The sequence below is a fragment of the Siniperca chuatsi genome, linkage group LG19 (genome assembly GCF_020085105.1).
Source record: "Siniperca chuatsi isolate FFG_IHB_CAS linkage group LG19, ASM2008510v1, whole genome shotgun sequence".
In the NCBI taxonomy this organism is placed as follows: Eukaryota; Metazoa; Chordata; class Actinopteri; order Centrarchiformes; family Sinipercidae; genus Siniperca; species Siniperca chuatsi.
In genome coordinates this window covers 17939642-17963460 of record NC_058060.1, presented here as the reverse complement: position 1 = coordinate 17963460, position 23819 = coordinate 17939642, and the positions used below count along the sequence as shown (strand labels likewise).

The 23819-nt window shown below is 40.1% G+C and overlaps 3 protein-coding genes across 5 annotated transcripts; 1 reads left to right on the top strand and 2 right to left on the bottom strand.

Moving 5' to 3' along the window:
* Positions 1–164: 164 nt before the first annotated feature.
* nsun6 (NOP2/Sun RNA methyltransferase 6) lies at positions 165–8442 on the bottom strand. 3 transcript variants are annotated; one of them, XM_044177415.1, is made up of 12 exons: positions 8359–8438; positions 7321–7404; positions 6667–6822; positions 6478–6572; positions 5879–5985; positions 5554–5707; positions 5259–5340; positions 4974–5093; positions 3833–3977; positions 3586–3731; positions 1442–1567; positions 165–1328 (listed from the first exon to the last, which is right to left on the bottom strand). In XM_044177415.1, exons 2-12 carry the CDS (start codon positions 7393–7395, stop codon positions 1149–1151), a joined length of 1386 nt encoding a protein of 461 aa, XP_044033350.1. In that variant the 5' UTR covers positions 7396–7404; positions 8359–8438; the 3' UTR covers positions 165–1148. The 3 variants fall into 3 exon arrangements, with proteins under 3 accessions (XP_044033350.1, XP_044033351.1, XP_044033352.1); XM_044177416.1 differs by having other exon boundaries at positions 477–1328; positions 6478–6569; positions 8359–8442; XM_044177417.1 differs by lacking the exon at positions 8359–8438 and adding an exon at positions 8191–8326 and having other exon boundaries at positions 477–1328.
* An 859-nt stretch (positions 8443–9301) lies between these two features.
* Positions 9302–17151, top strand: arl8 (ADP-ribosylation factor-like 8). The gene is made up of 6 exons (XM_044177419.1): positions 9302–9768; positions 11818–11878; positions 11989–12136; positions 13893–13976; positions 14175–14326; positions 15315–17151. The coding sequence occupies exons 1-6, from the start codon at positions 9723–9725 to the stop codon at positions 15361–15363; spliced, it is 540 nt and encodes a 179-aa protein (XP_044033354.1). The 5' UTR covers positions 9302–9722; the 3' UTR covers positions 15364–17151.
* A 196-nt stretch (positions 17152–17347) lies between these two features.
* maf1b (MAF1 homolog, negative regulator of RNA polymerase III b) lies at positions 17348–23296 on the bottom strand. Its single transcript, XM_044177418.1, has 8 exons — positions 22737–23296; positions 22022–22115; positions 19843–19974; positions 19559–19721; positions 19318–19439; positions 19082–19201; positions 18755–18847; positions 17348–18591 (listed from the first exon to the last, which is right to left on the bottom strand). Exons 2-8 carry the CDS (start codon positions 22102–22104, stop codon positions 18567–18569), a joined length of 738 nt encoding a protein of 245 aa, XP_044033353.1. The 5' UTR covers positions 22105–22115; positions 22737–23296; the 3' UTR covers positions 17348–18566.
* Between the last annotated feature and the right edge of the window lie 523 nt (positions 23297–23819).

Genomic DNA, 23819 nt, shown 5'->3' with positions numbered 1-23819 from the left:
GTAGACTCACCGGCCTGCCTCCTTAGTCGTCATGACAACATCGACATGAATGACAATACTGAGGGGATGCATCTAAAATAGGAAGCTGCTTCTCCGCACACAGATTCCTCCAAAATAGACAAACAAGCAGAGATGCAGCGATTTTAACAGAAAAACCTTCAGTGTTGCAGTGAACACAGCAGCCATTTTAATCAGCAGTCTATCACTACATACAGTTAAATGCACAGATGCAGGGAGGTGAAGTTCAGTCGGCTGGTGTTTCCAGACAGATGTGGATGTAGATGGACTGATAAGGGTTTAACGGTATTTCCCAGGAAGAGGGATTGAGCTGAGGTCAGTGTGAAGGTCCTTAAAATGCTGCATGACAGGAGAATAGGCCAGATGTTTGTGCACTGTAGGCACGAATCTATAAATTAAGTTCTGTGCAGATTTATTGAACGCCCCTAAATTCAATTTGCACTGAATAAATTAGTGAAGAGTGTTTGTATAATTTGTATTTAGACCAACATTTCATCAGTGTAATCAGATAATGTGCAGTTGCTTAATATGTAATGGACATGAAGAGAGAAAAATCTCATTTTAAAGGATGAAAAATTAATGAAAAAAATGAATGTAATTTCCTTCTGGTGAACGCATTGATTCAGACAGAACTACACACAGCATCGTTTCTGCAGCAAGCAGCAGAAGCACTAATTAGAGGTCCCATTTGTCTCCACCACTACGAAAAGACACTAAATTGTTAATACCGCTCATGACCTCTTTCTGCACACTACTTCCTGATCTGAGCTCTTAGATCCAGCCAATCCGCTGTCTCCATGGCAGTTGTGTCGTCACTGTTGTTATGGCGACACTAGCACTGCTGCATTTGCCAATACTCATTCACTCTCCATCCCCACGTGCCCTCCCTCCCTCTCTTTTCCTTGCACTCCCCTCTCCCCTGCAATCTGTGTTTATAAAGCTTAGCCCTATATGGCCCGCAGTTTTAGAGAGCAGCTGTTAAGAGGCAGATGCTGTAAACAGCACAGTGAGCGTCTTTGTCAACACTTTCCCATCAAAGCACACAGAGTGTCGTAATATAAACACTGTTGTTCCTGTCTGCAGTCTCGTGTGAGAGCTGATGGTGCTGTAAGAGAAAACATGCCCTCCGCTCAGTCTTTTAGGAACTTGGCAATGAAAAAGCCAATGGTGTCCCCGTCGGCTCTGCAGGGGAGGGGCGCTGCCGTTCCTGTCTGGTCCCAGCTCAGCTCGGGTCTGAACCTCTGGAGGAGGCGCAGCTGCTCAGGTGACAGGCCGGCTCCCAGCATGCCTTCTGTGCCGATGTGAGGCTCCTGAGAAAGATGGAAACGTGAGTAAGTAGAGCGTGATTTGGTGAGGTTTCCTAACATCCTTCTACATATCTGTGACTCTGTCCACGTGGTTAAGTGTTTTTTTGTTTTTGTACCTGAGGCTGAAGCGTGAGACAGGGAAAGGTATCGAGGGCCCAGGCTACCTGCTCCTCGTTCTCGGCTAGAGTCACTGTGCAGGTGCTGTACACAAGAACCCCGCCTTTCTTCAGCAACCGCACTGCCTGCAATCACATCAAGCAGAAATACAAAGACATTTTATTAAAGCGGATCAATATTTTTATAATAACTTAAACACAGTGTGACAATGTGAAAGGGGTCGATCGTAGTAATGAATCTACAGAGAAATCTGCAGCTCCACTCGCCTTTACAAAGCTTTATAGTGAGTTTCAGCTTATCGTTTTAGTTTTCCGGTCAGCAACTTTACTGTTTTGGCTCATTCTCACCGTTCTCATAGCGTCGTTTTTGGCCAAGCTCTAAAAACCCACTGCACACTACCCGCTCAGCACCAAATGGCAGACAAACAAAGTTGGTGACTAGCAGCTAGAGAATCAGGTGTTTCAGTAGTTGTTAGAGACCAAAAACAGAGCTAAAAGGAGAGTGACTATTGGACTTGCATTCATAAAGTGGACAGAAACATACGGAGCCCCTTAAAGGTCACAGCGAGAATTTTTTTGAGGACAACTTTTGCATTACCTCGCAATACTTTTCTTCTTCTGTTCCTTCTGAGCCATATGTCTATTGCTATGACGTCCATTGCAAAGAAGTTGTCAGATAGAACATTATCAAACTTCTGGGTAGGAGCTGTGTGTATAAGGAATATCAATTGTTGCTCCACACTTACAGCAACAGGCCTTCTACCAAAACCAGTTTCAGCATTGAAGGTTACTTTAATCTGTTTTGTGCAAAGAACAGAGGACCCTGTGCAGAAACGCAAACAGCTTAAACAACGGACTCTGTTTGCAGCATTTCAGTCGCCTTCTTGTTTGTTGCTTTTTTTGACTCATACAACTACAGCACATTAGCTTTATTAGGTTTATGAGATTCAACTGCACATCTGTATACCCGCCTCTGTATACGTCTCCTTTTCCTCAGTGAAACCCCTCTGATGTAAAGTACAGTACAGAGCACAGTAACTGTTCACGGATGAAACCGACAGCATCCTGCAGATTACCGTACTGCTTTCTTCTGGAGAGATCTCTTGATCTGAGAATTCGTTTAAGTTTACTTTCACTAACTACATAACCATGCATGCCTATTAAGCAGTAGTACTATATCAGCATACTTAATGCCCAGTTTAAAGTAAAATGCAATGAGCTGATATACTGTTGCGCTGTGTTGCGTTGGGAGCAGCTGAGCGGAAATAGACAAATGGCTCTGAAGGAATGGAAGAAGAAAAGTATTGCGAGGGAACGCAAAAGTAGTCCTCAAAAAAACTAAATCTCGCCGTAACCTTTAGGGCGCTCCATAGAAACATGACTCCAAATTAATGATACTGTTTCTCTGTAATTGCAGGTTTAACTTGTCGCATATTTCAGTCTGTCAATATGTGTTTGTATACAAGCACTGACACATCTCCCCCATAAAGGAGTCTTTCTTCAGCCTGATGATGCTATGATGCTGAATAACCTTGAGGAACTGCTGGTGGATGCTGATGGAGCACTAAATGTCACTGGGATAAATGATGTCCTCTGCAATGGACTCTAATCTCCCTGTACATCTATTAGCCATACTTAAAGCAAAAAAATCCACTTTAAGACAGATTTTCACATTTGCTTTAGTCTTAGACTTAATTTATGTACATTTGTATAAAAAGCAAGTAAAATTTGTGCTAAAGATAGAAGTAGAAATCGTCTCTGGAGCTGCTTTTCTGACTCTTAAAAAAAAAAAAAAAAAACTTTTTCCAAAAACTACTGGCAGTTTTCCCTGCCAAAGCTGTTCCTGACACTCATTTTACAGCATCAGTGGATTGAGTTTTAAAAAGTCACTGGATGAGAGGAGAGTAATGTTTCTATCAGTCACAGCTTTGAGAAGTCTTGCAAGGAAAAGATGAGACAAAAACACCCATAAATATCATTTTGAGGTGTATTTTCCCTTTTAAGATGTGAAGTCAAGCCACAGAGCAGTATAATAACTGCCTGATGCTGCCATCTACTGGTCAAAATGAGTTACTAAAAAAAATAATAAAAAAAACTGGTGGCAGCAAAACGGATGATGAAGATCTGTGTGTGGTAAAACCTACAGCGTGGAGTAACTTGCGCTGCAGCGGCTGGTAGGAACAGATCTCCTTGAGGCTCCAGGTCGTGCCCATGTTGGGTCTCTGTCCGAGTCCGCTACAGGGAGCGTCCAGCAGAACCCGGTCGAAACTTTCAGGAGGGAAGGGAGGTCCTGGAATACGTTCAGAAACACAAGTGCTATATACACACTGAGTCCTGCTGTTATTCATTGACAAATATTAATAGGAGAAACCTACACGTGTCACTCTGTACCTTCAGTTTCCTGTGCCGGGTCACTGCTCACAGCTCGAGTGCTGTTAAAGCAATAAGCTTTGATAGAACGCAAATGCAACATTTGGGCATTTTGACAAATTCGATCGATCTTATTTCGGATCCTGTCCAGAGCCACGACCTCGCCCTGTGTGAGACGGACAGAGACAGAAATTAATTTACAAAACACAAATAGCATCAGTTAAACAGTATTCAGATCCTTTACTTGAGTAAAAGTAATGATACAATTAAGTAAATATAACTAAATACTTCCAAGTAAAGGCCCTGCATTCAAAATCTTACTCAAGTAAAAGCATTATCAGCAAAATGTACTTAAAAGTAGTAAGTAAGTAAGTAAAAGTGTTGTATATATTATAGGAGTATTAACACTGATTCATTAATGTGTAAGCAGTACATTGTCGTTGCAGTCGAGGTGACGCTGAAGAAAATTTTATTTTCTCACTACACATTTGCTCTTTGTTAAATTAAATAAATACCTGTAACTTACTAATTATATTACTAATTTGATATATTACACTTAACATGTGCTGGGCCTGCGCACTTCTTCATGGAGGGCACAGAAAGTCTACTCACTCATGAATGAACAATAATTTTCTAGATCAGTGGTTCCCAAATGTTTTGGCTTGTGTGCCCCAAAAACAAAGCTATATATACGTACGACCCCTCACCACATGTTTAATGTCTATTTCTTAAATAGTTTAATTTGAATAACTTTTCAGAAGCCTGAAAGGGTAAAACTATCTAGTACTTTATAATAAAAAAATAATTATTGGAGAAAAGTTGTGTAAAATAAATTTTGTTTTTGATTCTCTACTATCCAGTTTACTGTCTAATTAGCCCTCAGATTTATCTGTTTATACACCAGCCTTCACTTTTGGGTGACCACAGGAGGAGTTATAGTTGCTGACAAATACATTATTTACATTATAACACTTGATCCCGACCCCTATTTTGGGAACCACTGCTCTAGAGCCTGCTGTATGTTAGATGTGTATTTTGTAGCCTGGATTCTCAGAATGCGCAGTCCAGAAGGAAACCTTGAAACCCTGAATATTAGCTATGATCCCTGCAGCAGCTGAGAACGCCTGCAGCCGACTGTTTGTGAACTCTGCAGAACGTGTACCTGATCCCCCATGAGCGCAGCGATGTGGCAGGTCTTCCCTCCAGGTGCAGCACACATATCCAAGATCCGTTCTCCTGGACGAGGCCCGAGCACGTGGCCCACGACTACAGAGGGAAGGTTCTGCACAACATGAAATGACTTTAGTTTTCCACAATAACGAATGTGAAGAGGCAGAATAGTGTCCAGAAACTGTGCGTGTGCATCCCTCTGCTCTACAGACCCAATTTATATACTACCCAATTCATCATTCTGACACTAGTAGATAGGAAAAGTACACATACATACCTGTAGGAATGCCAGGTTGGGTAAAACGCCATCGAAGGAAGGACTCTGGTAAAGTGGCTCCACCATTCGAACACCTATCCCTCTAAAATAACAGACGACAGTGACTGAATCATTTTCCTTTTTGAGTTTTAAACCACACAATCACCATGATCGTTTGACCCTGAGGAAGATTAATAACTAATTACATCGCGACACCGTGCCGGCCTGGACTACATATTGACCAGATATTTAATTTTGGCCTCATTTGCATTTGAGCCATATATTTATTTAAAAAACAAAAACAAAGTCTACTTACTTGGCAGGTTCATCTGTGCAGAAGATGCTGGAGCGGTCCATTTGAGCGACTCCATTTCCCAAAAACACTCTCTTTCCCTGGAAGCTCGTGGCTCCTCGGGTGCACTTACCCTCCAAGTCAGAGAAGACAGACACCACATCTCCAGCCTTCATGTCTAAAGAAAAAAGAAACACATCATTGGTAGATTTCATGGTAGATAACCACAATCAACAAAGTAAAAAAACCATGATTTAAAAAACATAAAGCTTCAAAACGTGCACAAATATAGAATCCTTGGAGAAAAGAAATAATACATATTTTAATACTTTAATAACATATGTCTTACACTTGGGGCTGGCAACGATCCCCGGGACGAAGACGTGAGCACCTCTCAGTACGGCGCTGCCACACTGAGCCCCAACCACCACCTCTGAGCTGAGCTGCTTCACAGGCCTGAGAATACAAGAGAAAAGGGAAGTCACACACTTCTAAATCAGTCTTGTTGGACATCCTTAGACCGCGGCAGAGCACGGATGGTTTGGATACTGGAGATATCTTGACATGCACGGACAATTATTCGCAACCTTTTATTAAGCTTTTCCTTCAGCAGGTGTATCAGGTTGTGTTTCTGTATATACTTGTTCAAAATAAAATTTAAAAGGGGGGAAGTTATATGCAAAAATACCACCATGTACTCAAACACCCCCAGAACAGAACAGAGCAAGAGATCTTTATTGTACTGTATTTTAAATGCACAACTTAAAAAAAACGTGTGCACAAAACGAAGAGTGTTTTTTCTGTCGTCCGTCCATGAAATTCCATGTGGGTTTGGCCTCAGGAAACACTCGCCCAGTGGTCGGACTGATACTGCAATTTAAGGCTAAGTGTGTACTCCATAGAGCAGATTCAGATTCGTCTGACGTTGATCCAGCATTCCTCACATACCTCGGGCCATCGACAGGAAGAAGAAGCACATCTGGAATTTGCGGGTGAGGAAGAATCTGAACGGAGACCTCCTCGGCTGATGAGTTGCACATCTGCTGCTTCGACAACAACAACATACTGAATGTTAAGGACTCGACTGACACGCAACAACAAAATATTAAAACATTCATTTCCTTGACAAAGACTCGCCTTTTTCAGCTCTTCTCCTAACTTGTGTCTGATCTCTTCCAGGGGAGCCAGATGAGTGCTGGCCCGAACACAAGTATACGAAGGAGGGTGAGTCAGGCATGTGAGCAGCTTCTGGAAACGACACTCTGCCTCCTGATGTCCGACTGCAGCCAACACCTGAACGCAACAGAAACGAGACGGCAAGAAAAAAGAAAGAAAATTATGAGATTAAACAATCAGAAAACTGTCAGGAACTTGATTGATTTTAAATCATCAGTTAATAGTATTTTTGTCAATTAAATAAAAACATAAAAATGTAGTAAATACCCCAAAACATCAATCTAACAGTATATTACAGCTTTTTTAGGGCTGATTCTGGCATTTCTCAGAGTCAGTATTATTAAATTTGTCTGTTTTAGGCCAAAAATAACTGTCAGTGAAAGAGCATTTAGACAATTGTGTCAAAAGTTTCTTAGGGAGGGTTTTTCTGGGGGAATTTGTTCTCAGTCAATCTAAGAGTATATCTAATATCTTAGCTACGCCGTGAAGGTTCCCACATCATCCTGTGTTATCTTTTCCTCTGAAAGAGAAGAAGACGTTTCTTTTTGTGAGGTGTTTTTGTGATTCTCCAAAAGAGAGCTGAATTGCTTCCAAGAAGTGCATATAAACTCTTACCTCCTTGTTTAAGAAAACACTCCTGAGAAAATCTGTCACTTCAGGCTTCAGAGAAATCCTTGGAAAAATAGACATTTCTTCAATCTGTGCAGAGAAAAGTATCCAATCAATAAGCAAATAAATCATGATTGATGGGCTGCAGAAGGAGAGTGGATCTAAGATGTGGTTACAGTCTGGAAGCCTCTGATGTTGATTGGATAAAGTGGAAAACCCATCAGTAAGACTTTCTGGCAGATAATCACGGAAGAACGACACTTCTTTCCAGTGATTACTGTGGTTTGTTCCCACAGTACAGAGGGAGATATAATAATAATAATAATAATAATTTACCAACAGAACTCAAAATGGATCATAACTGGGACTATTGTAAACTAAAGTTGAAACTGTTTTTAATGAGTGGACAGTCATGTAGTCATGGTGCTTGTCATTGAGTTTTATGGTAATTGTATTGTATTAATGTTTTGTTTTGTATGTAGTTTATTGTTGAGTTTTGTGTATTTATTGTGTTTGCAAATTAGCTTAGGCTATAACTGCCGGGGGATTTGGCATTGGTTCATGCTTGTCCCTATCCAAATAAACATTAAATAAATGAATAATAATAGTGCAATAAAATACAAATAATTACGAGTAAAATGAGTAGCAATTTAAAAGATGCAATTAACAGCAAAAGCACACAATAAAACTACTTCTGATCCTGATGTTTTTGTTTATGTATCCTGCTAATCCTTCTTCATAATGTCCCTCTATTATTGGCACTATCTGAATTAAATGTAACAAATATGAGAGATTTAAATAATAGAATCAACTTGTGGTAATAACCTGAGGAAGTTCCTCCTCCCAACATTACATAATATCTTGTAATAAACCTACTTTACGTTCAACACGGGTCATATTTATAATCTGAATGCGCGTAGAGAGTCCAACTCAACACATCTGCTTCTCACACTCATAATTAATAAGTGGCCAGTTAAATTAATAGTCTATTTTAAGTGTGATAGCGACGTTAAGGCTACATTTAATCGTCCTCACGGTACTCACGTTCTGTGCCTGTGCATGCTGTGCTGCTACTTCCGCATACGTCACTAGCTTGGTCACATGACACCGGTTGACTTCATAAATCGAAGTAACGGAACCTGTTGGTCGCCCACACCTGTGGGACATGTTTATGCTTCATTTAGATATACCAGGTGGAAGTATAATTTTAGCTTTAGGGTCACACTGAACGTGTCCTACACACGAAATGCAAAGTATTATTGAACAAAAAAATGTTGTCTTTTATAGACCTCATTGATGACACGTAATGTTATAACGGTAACATTTTACTTTAAGTCCCCCTATTTTTCATTTATAAGCAATATACAAACATTTAATAAATGGTTTATTACACCATGTAATGAAGTTGTAAGCAGATATAGGGACATTTTTAACTGCTTATTAATGTAAAGTATTTGTCAACAATTATAACTTCTCCTATAAAGACATATTTTACATTATTAACTGTTTATACACCAGCCTCCACTTATGGGTGCGCACAGGAGGAGTTATAGTTGTTGACAAATACATTAATAAACACTTATCTGTTTACAAGTACATTATAATGTCTTATAAAACATTTATTACACGTTTATATACTGATCATAAATGCTAAATAAGGGGACTTTAAATATAGTGTTGCTGTTCTAACTAATTCCAGTTCTGTGCATTAAAAATAAATAAATATATATTGAAAGTAAAATACCCAATAAAGTAAGATTCAAGATACCATTTAGAAGAACTTTACAATACTTATTATAAACTATTAAAAACAAATAAAATGAATACTCTATGTAACGTCACCATTTATATATGTTTATGAGGAGTATATTTACGCATGCTCCATTTTTAAAAGCCTCGTCTCACTCTTAAAAAGTGTGTTTTTGAAAGCTGCTCAAAAAAAGGCCAACGATTAACACGAGACGACGTCATCACGTAACCGGAAGATAACTGAATAGTTGGGGTTGCTTTTTTCACCGAACCACCGCCAGCAGCTAACGGGCAGAAGAGGCGGTACGAGCAGAGGCAATACAGCGCTGCACTTCTCAGCCTGTGTTTATACGATTTGTGGAGGCTCTTACGATACCTGAGACGCTCGATAATAAGTCACCACATCTGTGTTACCTTACACCACTTTATCCTCGCGGCAGCTACGTTTTAGATGTAGCCGGGGCGCATGGAGCCCGGGTTGAAAAGGTCGGTGAGGTGTTTTGCGGACAAGAGATCATCCAGCTAATGTTAGCTAGCCGCAGCCAGCCACGGATTGAACGGTGCGGACTTGAGTGGACAAGCTCGGCGCTGCTGCCCACTCTACCGACTGACTGACTGACGGACGGACGGACAGACGGACACTGGTATTAACCTAAACGATGGGGCTCATATTCGCCAAACTGTGGAGCTTCTTCTGTAACCAAGGTGGGTGTCGTTGAAATTGTTGCGGCTCACTAACCCCTCGCTAGCTACTCAACCGAGGATAATGTAAACTGTTAGCCCGTTAGCATAAAGTGAGCAGCAAGACCCATAACAACATAGCGGGTGAGAATGATCTCGCCACATATATCCGTGACTTCAGGCTGAACTGTCTTTAACTTGCAGAACAACCATTTAAACTACAGTTCCACATCTTAATCACCCACTCTTTAATAGTTAATCTGTTAATGAGTTTGTCAACCAGCATGATCACCTTAAGTCACAGTAAGCCTTCAGCAGGGTGTTCACATCACATTACATAACTTTTTCCTGCCTTTCTAGAAAACTGCTAAATATTCTCATCCAGAAACGTTTTTTTTTCTAGTCAGAAATGTATAAACTATCTAAATAAACTGAGGAGATGAAAAGAGTGAAAAAGGTAATAAAGAGCCTAGATAATCCCACCCTTTCACCATAACCCACCCAAATTACCTGTATGTCTTTCACTCATATGTGTGCTATACTGTGAAATAATACAAAGGTGTCAAATGTAGTTTGTCTCCGAATTTAAATATACAGAGTACATAGTAAGGGTGTGTTTTGTTTGTTTTTTAAATAATATTGAATCTTCTCTAATTTGACTTAAGGCTACATTTTACTGGTTGGTACAGTAGTTTTTGAGCTGAAGTTAGGTTCAAGATTGGTTAATGAAAGATCTGGTTCTATTGCAGGCTAAGCAAAAGGAAAACTGCATTTTCATATTATGTTCTACTCCAAAGATCATTATAATCATTTGATAGTGAAATTATATGAACCCCTCTTATCTTAATTCCTTTGTCCTGTGTGATACTGTTGCCTGGCCTCGGGATAACTCCTTTCATTCCCTAATTCTGGATTAAACTGTCCCCAGTGTCAAATTTGATTCACATTTAAGAGATTACAGGCAACAGAATAGTAGCTAATGAAATAAAATCAACACAGTAGATAGATTAGATTAGATTACCTGGAAAGTAGGTAATCTGACCACAAGTACTGGTCCTGGCAACTGCGTGCACGTAAAACATTTTGCTGCAGTATGTGCTACAGAAAAACAAATGCAGTGTCTTACTGTACTTAAAGTGCCCAATTTTGTCGCAGGAGACCAACACATCAATGTCAAAAATACTTGTTTGTAGCATTAGCATTTTTTCCCTGGTAATATTGACAATATTTTGCCTTAGAAATCTGAAATCTAAAGCAAAACATTACTGTTTTAAAAGTGTTCTGCATAACTATTTTTAGGTAACATACTGGAATAAATTATAGATTGCTAATATTAACATCTAGTTTGTTCTCAGTAACATAACACATTTCAAAGGAATCTGACCTAACCTGGGTTGGATGTGCTGGAGTAACACACTTTCCCTTGTGCAATAGATTTACTGAGGAGTTTTATGCAGGTCAAAAAGGACCGATTATTTTACAGCATTTGAAATTCACCTTTGATGATGGTAAAGGTGACAATCAGTTTAGTTGTACTGTCAGGATCGTCACAGGGTAGCTTGTCTTTTAGGAAGCAATAAACATGTAACATCCTTCCAACACCCAGTATGCTTCAAGGAGACGGTCAGAACTGCGAGCCCTCTGACCAGACTTACTTCCTCCTCGGCAGCCAGAGGCCTCAGAAGGGCGGAAAAGTCAAAACACTAAAGTGGGATATTTTGGCACGTCCGTGTCAGCTCTGATTCTGCATTTAGTCTGTTATGCTTGTCAGCCTGACAGCCGTCAGAGCCTTTACTGTTGCTAACTGTACTAGCTGGTTTTTATAAATGTAACTGTAGTTTCAGCGACTCTTGGAAAAATGAGGTCAGGAAGTTCAGAGGAGGGAAATAAGTTCAGCCTTTATGATTTTGAATGGGCAGGAATGCATTGTATAGGCTAAAACCACCTATACTTTGACATACTCAGTGCCACTTTTTACAGTGAAGAGTGTTTTCTTCATAACATTGTCCTCCTGAAGATTGTTTTTCTGCACATCCTGGAAATCACACAGTAAATAAACTATTTGTTTTGCAGAGCACAAGGTGATAATCGTTGGACTCGACAATGCAGGGAAAACCACAATCCTCTACCAATTGTAAGTATTTTTAGTTTCAGATTTCCAGTTGGAACCTACTTTGGGTCAGTCATTCTTCTTTACTTCATCTGAACTTGCAAAAACTCACTTTATGATTCTTTTTCATCAAGTCTGATGAATGAGGTGGTCCACACGTCACCCACTATCGGAAGCAATGTGGAAGAAATAGTGGTGAAGAACACTCACTTTCTGATGTGGGATATAGGAGGGCAGGAGTCTCTCAGGTCCTCCTGGAACACCTACTACTCTAATACAGAGGTGAGAAATACAAGCAACACAACTGGAACACATTTCATACATGTGACTACTTTCTAGCAGATGAGGGGAACAGAGGTATTGTCCAGCAGCGGGTTTTCTTCCTGAGCATGGCAGCTGGTGTGTTTGTTCAGAGCACAGACGGCAGCAGGGGCCGCCCAAGTCAGAGGTCACCTTTTCACAAAGGGGCCCGTCTGAAAAGCAAAGCGAGGGTCAGCCTCTGCAGTGTTTTGGAGAAAGGAAAGGGAGAAGAACAACGGGGAGAGTCGTGGTAGAGGCAGATGCGTGGGAGATCTTAAAGAGAGGCCCCTAACATCTGCCAGACACTTCTTTTTTTCTTTTTAACTGTAGCTTTACAGGCAACATACTTTACTCATTCATACCTCTTTCACACACAAACCCCCTATGTGACAGGGGATGTTCAGCCTGGGTTTAACCCATATTTGACTATTCTTCCCACACAACAGGTCACAAGTGAATACAGGGCCACATCCATTCACACATGACCTGACCCCCCAACTCAGCACCGTCAGTGTTGATTAGTCAATGGACAAAATATTATTCTGCAACTATTTTGATCATTGATTAGCCGTTTCTATCAAGAAAAAACTTCTAGTTTTCACTCTTTCACTAGTTCCAACTTCTCAGTGAGGATTTGCTGCATTTCAATATCTTATGTGATAGTAAACTGAATGTCTTTAGGTTTTTGACTGCTGGTCAGACAAAACAAGCAATTCTAAAATGTCGCCTTGGGCTCTGGGATATTTTGATGGACATTTCTTTTACAATTTTCTAGAGCTGCAATGATTAACCGATTGACAGAAAAGCAATCTACAACTATTGTTTTAGACTCTTTTTTTTTTTTTTTTTTCAAGCAGAAATGACGAAACATTCTCTGGTTTCAGCTTCTCATTTGATGATTTGCTGCTGTTTGTCATATGTGACAGTAAATTGAATACCTTTTTAGGTTTTGGACTGTTCAGACAAAACAAGTGATTTAAAGACATCACCATGAGCTTGGAGACATTGTAAATGGCACTTTTCCACTATTTTCCTACATTTTATAGACTAAACAATTATTCAATTTAATTGAGAAAATTCTTAGTTGCAGCCCTACTATTTTCTGACATCAGTTAATCAATAAGATAATGGACAGACTAATCAGTAATGAAAATAGTTCAGCATTGTTAAAAGTGGTGTTGTTTTTACATGACAGGTTTCTTCTTTTGCTTGATAATCTTAAAAAAAATTGATGCAACATATTTATCCTACACCAGTATACTCAACCCATGTTTGCAGTTAAGCGTAGATTTGTGGCAGAGAAGGCTTGAAACCCTGAATATCTATTACGATAGCGTTACTATGAGCCCTACAGTTAATAGGAACCATAAATCGTAGTAACCCTACAGTTACTATAGTAACTTCACCCTTTCACTGAAGCGCAGTGTCAGACATGCAGATCCCTGGCTGTGATCTGGGTCACAGTCATGTTGGATAACGCGTGTTGTTGAAGCTTTTTTCCTGGGTCGTTTGGTTTAAATGGCGTCTCTCACATCGCACCAAAATGAACTTGCCTTTAGTCTTTTGTCATACAGGGTCACACTCTCTCATTCACAAAGGAGTTATTAGCATAGCAGTCACCAGTACTCTTTGTCAGGCTCTTGGCCCGGAAATGCCCATGTTGCATTTGAGTGCTGTAAATGTCTTTTTTGAAAAGAGGTCACTAACGCTTGTGTGATTTTTGCCTCCTACTCTGCAGTTCATCATTCTGGTGGTGGACAGCACAGACAGAGAGAGACTAGCCATCTCTAAAGAGGAGCTCTACAGGATGCTGGCTCATGAGGTAACATCTTAACGCATCTTTGTATGGCCATAAGGAAGTAGACTACACAGAACTGACTGTTTATAGTGGACATTGATTTTCTACCAAAGTTAGCCCTTTCCAACGTGCTACATTGTTTAGAGCTTGTGGTTCAAAAGTCGGCAGAGAGCGTGGTCATGGTTTCATTGTTCTCTGTGCTCTTCCTTGGCCTCCTCTCAGGACCTGCGGAAAGCAGCTGTGTTGATATTTGCCAATAAGCAGGATATGAAGGACTGTATGTCTGCAGCGGAGATCTCCAAATACCTCACCCTGAGCTCCATCAAAGACCACCCCTGGCACATACAGTCCTGCTGTGCACTTACAGGAGAGGGGTAAGAGATATTGATATTGATTATGAGTCATAATCAGTATACAGATGTTTTTCCTATACAAGGCAACAAGGAGAGTCAATATAAAAGAAAAACAAGGACACGTTGATTGATTACGACGTATTCAGATGTTAATGTGTGACAGCAGTTTAGTTCTGTGTATAGTATATTGAAGCACTAAAGCTGGTTTCAGTACGTTGTTCGTGTCAAATGAAGAATACCACATGGCTGATGACCTGCAAAGCTTTAAACGTCAGTTGTGCTTCAGAAAGCGCTGCTTTCAGTTTGACAGTTTTGCAGCTTAAGTGATACATACATAAGTAGGATAAGAAGAGAAGAGAATAATTGAGAGATATGGCAATGTTCACTAAAAAGACAATCATAAGTATGGAAATATCATCATCTGTTACCACGTAATAGGGTAATGAAAGTCATATTTTAATAAATATTATTCTCAAATTGCATCACATTGCAGTTCATATAATATGTCACATTAATGTCAACCATGAAGTTAAAACACATTCATATTTCGTGTCAACAAAAACATTGTGGACAAGGCATTTATTTGTTTTTGTACTGTAGCGTATTGCACAGTAATTTTTGTATTTACTGCCCCACTTCTGAACAGAAGTATAATAGATTTTAATAAACGACACATAGGCTGCTTGGACTTTCATTACACAGATATGAGATTGAAACCAGGTGTTGAAACGCATCTTGAAGGGCTGCTGTGAGGTCTGCAAACCACCAGATGTCACTGTGCGTGCTGAGTTTAAAGCCCTGAAGCCTCACATCTTTTCTCAGCACAAACAGAAGTCTCAAAGCTTCTTACAGCTTCATCTGCTGATCACTAGTATATTGTAAATATTAACTGCCACGTATTAAGTACATTATTACGACAATGGAAGTCATTGAAACATCCTTGAAATATGCTCTCTGTCTAAAATATGGACATTTTTCCTCCACTGACACATTTTCGTTGTTTCTCCAGTTTATGCCAAGGCCTTGAGTGGATGACCTCGAGGGCCGGACTCAGATAGCCCCTCCCTCAGCCTTCGATGGCCTGACTACCTGCACCACCCACACGGTGGCACAACAGCTTGGCTTATTGTTACTTGTTATTTTTTTAATGATGAATTTTAATGGACTTTGACCTCTGGAGATGGCACAGGACGGGAGCATCGACACCTCCACAGCTTAATTAATAGTTACAGTGGAGCTGGTGTTTCTCCCAGGGACCAGAACCAATGACTGACCTGGTTATGAAACGAGACATCACTTTTACAGTAAAGGAGGAGAAAATAATATCAGCAGAAGTTAAGAGTATGCCCAAGTGCAAAGCAGGGCCGCACTGGACACTCGTCATTTACACTACATGCATATCATGTTACATCACACCGTATCATATCATAAACATCACGTTGGTGCCCAGTTTTGGGAAAAGATGGTGCAGTTCTATTATTATTTTTTGCCTCTATAGAAGTTTGTTCATGTTCAGGTTGAAGTTGAAGTTGACAGGACAAACAAAGGGATTACAAGCAGTAATGTAAAACCAGTTTGGAGGGAAAAGGTGGCACTAAAGTTGTTTGGAGTTTTTCAGAATAATGTTCTCATAATTGTTATTTTTTTAATTGTTAGCACAGCCATTCATATCTGTTACACATGATTTCAGTTTCATAAGCTACATTGTTGGTGGTTATTCTCACACTAGAACTTATTGGTGCTGTATGGAAATGTGGTCAAATATGAACCTCTCTTCTTAATTAACATTGAGCCTGTACTTGTATGTTATTGAGCCAAATGGTGTAAATTAATGGAGTGTTGGCATGCAAACTTTTTCTTAAAACTGACCCTCTGAAACAAATGGAAATTACTACAGCCTTTTATTCAAGCAAAGCATTAAATGGCTGAAACATCATTATTTCAAATGCAGGTACAAATCTCAGTTTTAATAACAGTATTTTAAATTGAAACACTATGTTGTCAATGATGCATTATGATTTTTATTTAATTTTTGCTTTTATAGACTTCTCATTGTGAGGGAGTGCAGGTTTGCTCATGGCAAGTTAGCATCTAGACCTGTTTTGTATTAACAGGTGATCATTGGTGCTCTGCAGGTGTGTGCGCGCGACTGATCCACTGCATCCTCATAAACGTCTCATTACTTTTCTGCTGCCATTTTGGCGCATATTCCTCTTTGAATATTTTGTACTTTTTAAAACAGAGGGGTCAGAACGAGCCACCATCAAATAGGTGCCACACATTTATTGGAAGTTGTTACTCACCAACTGACTGGACTTGAGTTGTTCAGTGGTTTAGTAGCATTAAGATGATCTTAACTCAATATTTTGGCCATCATATAGTTACAATACTTGATCCTCAGCCTTAACAACGCTGTTCTGAGTGTCTGGTGGACTATTTGTGTGAGTCTGCCCATGATTTTTCCCTCTTTGACTCGGTATAAGAAGTCCGTGAACTTGGTAACAGATCTATGCATGTGTCACTTTGAAACCATGTATACCTTTTGCAAGTTTCACAGTGGCCAAAAAGGAAGAGGTGCATGAGTTTCATTGAACTGGGGTCCATCGTGATCAGGGAGGTGCCTCTGGGTCTCTAGTGTTTTGTCGTGGGACATGGTGTTTTTACACTCAACAGGAAAAAGGGTGAACTGTGCAGCCCCCAGACTCTTTTGCAGCATTAAGGTTTACAGCTTTTACCTAGATCTCACAAAGCAAGGGAACTGATCCTGTACTCTGTGTGGTGGTGTCTAGTCTGGGTCATGTACTGTATTTCACTTGTTTTCAATAAAAGTTTGATTTGAACCCGAATAGTTTTAGCATTTCAGTATATTCAAAATAAAATCCTCGATTGTTCTAGATCCTAGACACAAGAGTAAAAGGAATACTGTTAGACATGTATATTTACGCTTGGGCCAAAATGTTACCGTTCCTCTATCCTGTTTCCACCAGAAACAATTAAAACAAGGCGATTTTAGTGATTATTTTTCCAAAGAGAACAACCATGCAAAGATTCGAACACAAGTTTATTCACATCTGCAATATATCTGCCAATTAAACGAAGCACAGAGCAGTCAAGAAAAGTCACAGAACTCCTACCCACGAGGAACGTAAAGAGGCGCTTCTCAATTTCTAAAAAATAATGCAGAGACATTTTTCTGTAATATTTTCCCCTCTAAAATTGTACTCTACATTCATTTTTCAATGAAGCCTTTGCACTGGAGGTAATGAGCAAAGAAAAATCTCTGGCAAGACCGACATTTAGAAATGGGAATGAACCAGGAATAGGTGTTTTTCTTCTGCCTGTTTGTAAAGCACTTTGGTCAACTCATGTTTTAAATGTGCTATAGAAATAAATTTGACTAGGGAACAGTGAAAAAAATACTTGATTTAGATTACGTATAAAATGAATCATTGAACTGGAAAAAAGTGGATTGAAACAAAACAATGGGACATCTGTAAAAGCTGCAAACCAGGTGCCAATTGTTTCCTTTCGCCTTACTGTCTGAAGTAGGGACGAGCGTTTGTATTAATAAGATTCAACGATACAAGTTTCAGTTATAAATGCAGCGTTTAAGATTTCAAACTCAGTGCTGAAAACATTCTCACAGTAATGTCACTGTCACATAAAAAGCAACACACAAAAATAGCAAACAACGAACAACAGATGAGTTCTCTGCAGGTCAGTGATTCAGTCTAACTGGATCTTCATGGGCCCAGCTCAGCCCCCTTCCCAGGTTGGAATATCATACATTTTAATCAGTCAGTTTTCATTGATGCTGGTGTTTAAGGGACTCCTTTTTTGACATCATTTGCAAGAAACTCAACTCGCTCGCAGTCTTTGTCGGCCACTCATCCATAACAAGACCTTCTTTTCAAGCGTCTGTGATGTGGTCTCTTTGGAAATGTGGCAGGTGTAGAGAAGCCCGTATGTGTGAGTGTATATATGTGCTGTTTGGGCTTGGAGCTTAGGGTCAAAAACCATACTGGAGAATGAAGGAGCTTAAAGTTACCGCAGGGTCTTAAAAAACGTCCACCGCCTCACGGTACACAGTTCACAGCCAGCAGAAAAGAAGCCTTCAAACATGCGTTAGTTTAATGTGTGAAAATGGCTTTGGATGAGGCAGCAAAATCCCAAAAAACAAGATGGTACACAGCGTGAAAAATGGGAAGAGAGGAGGAAAAGCCTTGATATTCTTTGGCCGAGGCGTGTCCATCTGGGATATTCACACACACAGAGCTCTGGGGAACCTGGGAGAAGAAATTAAAAAGATATATAAATGCAAATCCTTCCAATGTAACTTATTAAAATGCATTAGCACAAGAAATCTGTAATTCCAGCAAAACACCTCCTGAAGCCAATCACTTTAAAGTTGTAAATCAAGGAAAACTACTGGATGATAATCAGTCTAACCTGTCCTCAGTGAAGCCATCCATTTCCTCCTCGTCGTCCAGCTCCATGTTCAGCTCGTTGTCGAGACAATCACGGCCATAACCACTCAAGACGCTGCAGGTATGAAAGATTTTTTTTAACTGAAACTTTTGTTGGATTAGTCCTTTCTGTCATCTTTTAGAAACTGGTAAACAACTGTCAATGAGTGAGTATTTCCAATAATTTTTAAGCGTATATGAAGGCTGTATTTATCTGATGTTACTTGCTGCTTTAACACCAAATTTTCCCCTTAGCGACCGATAAACTACACATGTATATTATAAACAATTATGATGGCTCTGTGCTGACCTGACGGAACGACATGTGAAGAATACAATCCTCTTGAGTTTCTTGTTGTAGAAGAAGTAGTTGAAGGACCAGAGGCTCCCCTCTTCACCAAAAGGGTCTGAGTCCAGATCAGGGTTGTAGCTAAGAACAAATATTAAAAAAACATTAAGCTTAAAAACGGCTAAACTGGACACCAAAAGGATTTTCGGCAACATAAATGATCTATATAATACACACAGGCATGTGTTTGTGCATACCTGTAAATGTCACAGCCCTGCAGGTTGATCTCTTGGTCGATGGCGTTCCACAGCTCCGGCCCCAGAGAGTTGAACTCCTCTCCCACGGCCGAGAACAAGCTGCTGTTTACTGCGTTAGCCACCTGGAGAGAAATAAGTCAAATAAGTATCAAACAAAGCCTTTTCTATGTTGTTGAATTTATCTGTGACATGGAAAACATCTGCGTCGCTTCAGAGGTCAGCTACAGAGCAGCATACTGACCCAGTTGAGGCTGGGCTCTCGGCTGAACTCGTGGGCCCGCGCCGCGCTGAAGTCATAGTCCGGCCTGAAGGACTCGTTGAGCGTGGTGATGAGGTAGAAAAGAGTCTTCCTGCAACACTTGTCACTCAGAGGGTTCTCCCCATCCTCACTGCTCTTCCCCAACCTGGACAGAAAAACAAAGGGAAAATAAGTTAAAATGATCCTTTCTAACTATTGATTAAGGGTTCTAGTGTCCTAGACTAGTGTTCTCCTGATAAGAAACCACACTGGACTGCAGTACTCACTGTGAAGGGCTGGTGGCGCTGGTGGACTGAGGGGGAGAGAGGGCCTCCAGGACGTGTGGCTCCCCCTCCTGGCAGAACTGCTTGAACATGTGTTTGTCATCCCCTGCCATCTTACAGGAGTAGCTCTCAATCCTGCAGGGCAAAAATAATATTGCATATTGTCAACAATATTCACATGCTAAATGAAACATGTGCTGTAAACATATTTGAAGAGATTTCAGATGGGTGAAAATGTTTGCCAAATCCCTTAAGATTACTTTAAATACTACAGGACACTATATACAAGATTGTAGAAAACCAGCAGTGATGTAGACTACATTTCTTTATTTTTTAAATTTTTATAACTGCACTCTCTGCAGCTTTATTACTCGGGAAAAAGCAAGTATCAGATCTGACTTGGTATTGAAATTATTAAAAACACAATGAGTGCAAAAACACTGAACTGCAACATCTCTGTAACTCGTAACTCTGCCAAAATAGTCCTGGTCTTTCCACTGGGGGCCATATCTGCGCAAACATCTGCCAAGAACAAGTCTGTGCTAAAATTTCCTGCATGCTCTCTCATGTTTCTGGGTCGGACACCACTGTATACAGATGTGCGAGTGGAGCAGACTGGTGCGCAGTTGTTTATTTTGCCCCTCCCACCTAGCAGTTATGCAAGAGCAAAGGTTGTGCAACTTAAGATAGACTGACTACTGAGACCCTCGCTGGCCTTGCCAGCCTAATTATAGCGACATTGGGTAGCAGCAGATCCCACGGTGGAAATAACTGCCCTGGTTTTCCATACACAACACAGCTGACCTGCCGACAAAACACTGTGGGTAACCAACCAGATGACACCGGAGCTGAGTGAAGATTATTATTATTATTTTTAAAAAGCTACAACAGCTCTGTTAACATATGTATACAACTCTAACCACAGCTTGCATACATATTCATTTGTGTTTTAAATGTATTTAGTTATTATTGGATTAACTATGCATGTACTGTTTATTTCTTACCTTACGGTACTGACTGTTTGCGCCAACCAAATGACCTTAGAGTACCAGCTGTGTTCTTTCATTTGGTTTTATGCATTTTGAGAAGCACTGTGTAGTGCAATTAAAGTTGATTATTACTGTTTTATGTTGTTTAATTTGATTTCTACATGTGGTAAAATCTCATCTGTGGAAAACACCATAAACCTGCTGGAAGCCTGGTGGGCACATTTTAAGTTAAAGCCTGCAGCTTACAAGTCCTGCTGCTATGATGGGGTGCCTCACTAATCCACTAAGCAGCCTTGGCAGCTCCAGCAGCACTCAGCTATCATGCAGTATGTGTTTATGTGTGCATAAGCTTCAATAACACACTTCACAACAGTCTCCAAAATAGCCACAGAGTGGTGTGAGAGGACACCATGTTGTGCGTTACTCTAGGTCACAACCAGTACAAAAGCTCAGTTTCACCACCCACACTCAGACAGGACCACATAACTCCACAACCCACTGCCCTTTATGTGACTACAGTCACTGTAACTGCAAGCCTGCTGAAGGCCTTACATAACCTAAAACATGCTGTAGTGTCAGTTAGCTATTAACTTTTAGTATAGGCACTGAAAGTAGGCATTTAGTTTAGTAGTCACACTATTGCATAACATGCAGGTACTTGTTTGCTTTACTACCCCTATTTATGAGCAGTGATCTGAGCCAGCCACACCTCTCATACACTCATAATTCTTGTTTGATGATATCATACCAGTCAAGACTTTTGCTGTGTAATGGGAAACTTCAGCCAAGTTGGATGAAATGCTCACCACCCCACGGGGTCTAACCTTCCCTTACTTTGGTGTGAACACAAAGTCTAAAGCCTCACAGCTACGCTGATGTTCCTGTTGAGCTACTAAGTCTACACTACTGAAATAGAAGCTGTAAAGCTATTTGCACCAAGGTGACCTCTGCATGTGTGTTTTGAATGTGTCTGTGCAGTTAGCAGCCCTTGGAAAATAATGGACCCAAAAAGCCTGCAAAGACCTTATTTATTCCCTGATATTAAAACTACTGTTTCTTCCTGTAAAAATGTAGCTATGTAGCTATATATATATATATATATATATATATATATATATATATATATATATATATATATATATATATATATATATATATATATTACAATATAACCCAAAGGCAAAGGCCGTTACCTGCCAAGGATGCGAGACTCTCCTGTTTCAACACACAGCCGGGAGCTGAGGGCTTCAAAGCTGGAGTTTTCCAACAGTTTCATCGCTGTGAAATCTGTGAAAAACAAAAAAAAGCAACATAAAGTTAATGTTAGCCAAGAGTCACCTTAGGAGACTAAACAGATTTTTACTCTATGTGCCCCATCATTATGCTACATACTGTTTACATACTAAACAGGTAAAACCACTTGTAACAGATCAGAAATACTTCAGTGATCCCCGAGGGGAAACTCTTTTGTTACAGCAGCTCACTATAACATCAGTGCACACAGGAATAGAAGTACTAAGCAAATCAAATATAATACACTATAATACAGGCAAGATAAATTAAGTATAAAGTGGCTATAAGTATAAAATTAAAATAAGTGTAAAGTACAAACAGTGTAACAGTACCATGGTAACGGTTACTGTGTCAACATAGCATTTAAACAGGTCAATTGTTTGTTCATGGTGACTTTACAAGTGTTATACAACCTAATGAAGTCAGTTAATATATACAAGTATATAAATAATTAGTAGCGCGCGGCTACAGCGCCCCGCGTGGGCAGATTTTAGATCAAATTGCCCATTTCCTCTTTCTGTAGCCCGCTGCCCCTCCCCCACCCTGTTCAGTCGAAGTTGACAAATCGTCTTCCTGGTTCAGTACATCGATATTATAACAACACAATTCACTTACCGAGCAATATTTTCAGCACAGGCGGAAAACGGGTTCAAAAGTCAAGCCGTCGACTGCAGACACTCTTCTTAACCTAACTGCTTCCTTGGTGACGCAGATTCACGATCCCGCTTTGTTGTTGACCAGCTAATGTTAGCGGTTAGCTTACTGACTGTTAACGCTCCTGTCTTCACTTCACAGCCGAGCTATTAAATCGTACTCGAGTTTAAGCATCTTACAAAAGCACTCGGTCGAGAATGAGTTATTCTGAGGCTTTTTAAATTTATAGAAATGCTGCTCTTTCCCATTAAATGCGATGAGATTAAATCCAGAGACTGTTTGCGTCCGTCGGAGTCTGTCTGCAGCGGCATCCCTTTCGACCTGATTTTACTAAGAGGTTCGTATTGGCTAAATCAAGTCGCTTTTTTCTAAGCGACTCGATCAGAAAAGTAGCAACTAACGAGCTACCTAGCCTAATAATTTACCGAAACGGGTAAAGGTTTCTGCAATCGTCGATTACCTCAACAACGTATCTGTTCTCATCAAAACAACGGAATCTACTGTACGGTTAAGCCCAGCCCCTTTTCATTTATATAAGCTCCGAAGACGTACACGCCCACTTTCATCAAAGCCCTTTCATGATTGGCTGTTTGACCTGCGCTTATAATCGACAACCAATGTGATTGGTTAAACCTTGCTCGGTCAATTCCCAGGCTAAAACTGTGTCAAATGTCTTGACTCACTCGACTGTATCATCACAACCAAGTCAGAATTATTTTGCTTGTATTTAAGATATTTATGTTCACTGTAACGATCTCCTATGATCCTCTAGGCAATGGGACAGCCTATTTAAACCTCTGGCAATACTTATAAATACGTATAAATGCATATATTATCAGTCTGGCTCTGCATAAAATACGTAGTTTAAATTGTTCTGGATTTATTTTTTTCATTATTAAATTGTCAAATGTCTTTGCAAACCAGCTTTCTAGATTTTATTTGTGTTGGTTGTGGTGAAGAGATCTATTTCTCCTTTGCACTGTGTTGTACAATTTGATGTCTTGTTTTGTAAAATACCCTGCGTTGCAATAAATTGCACTAAAT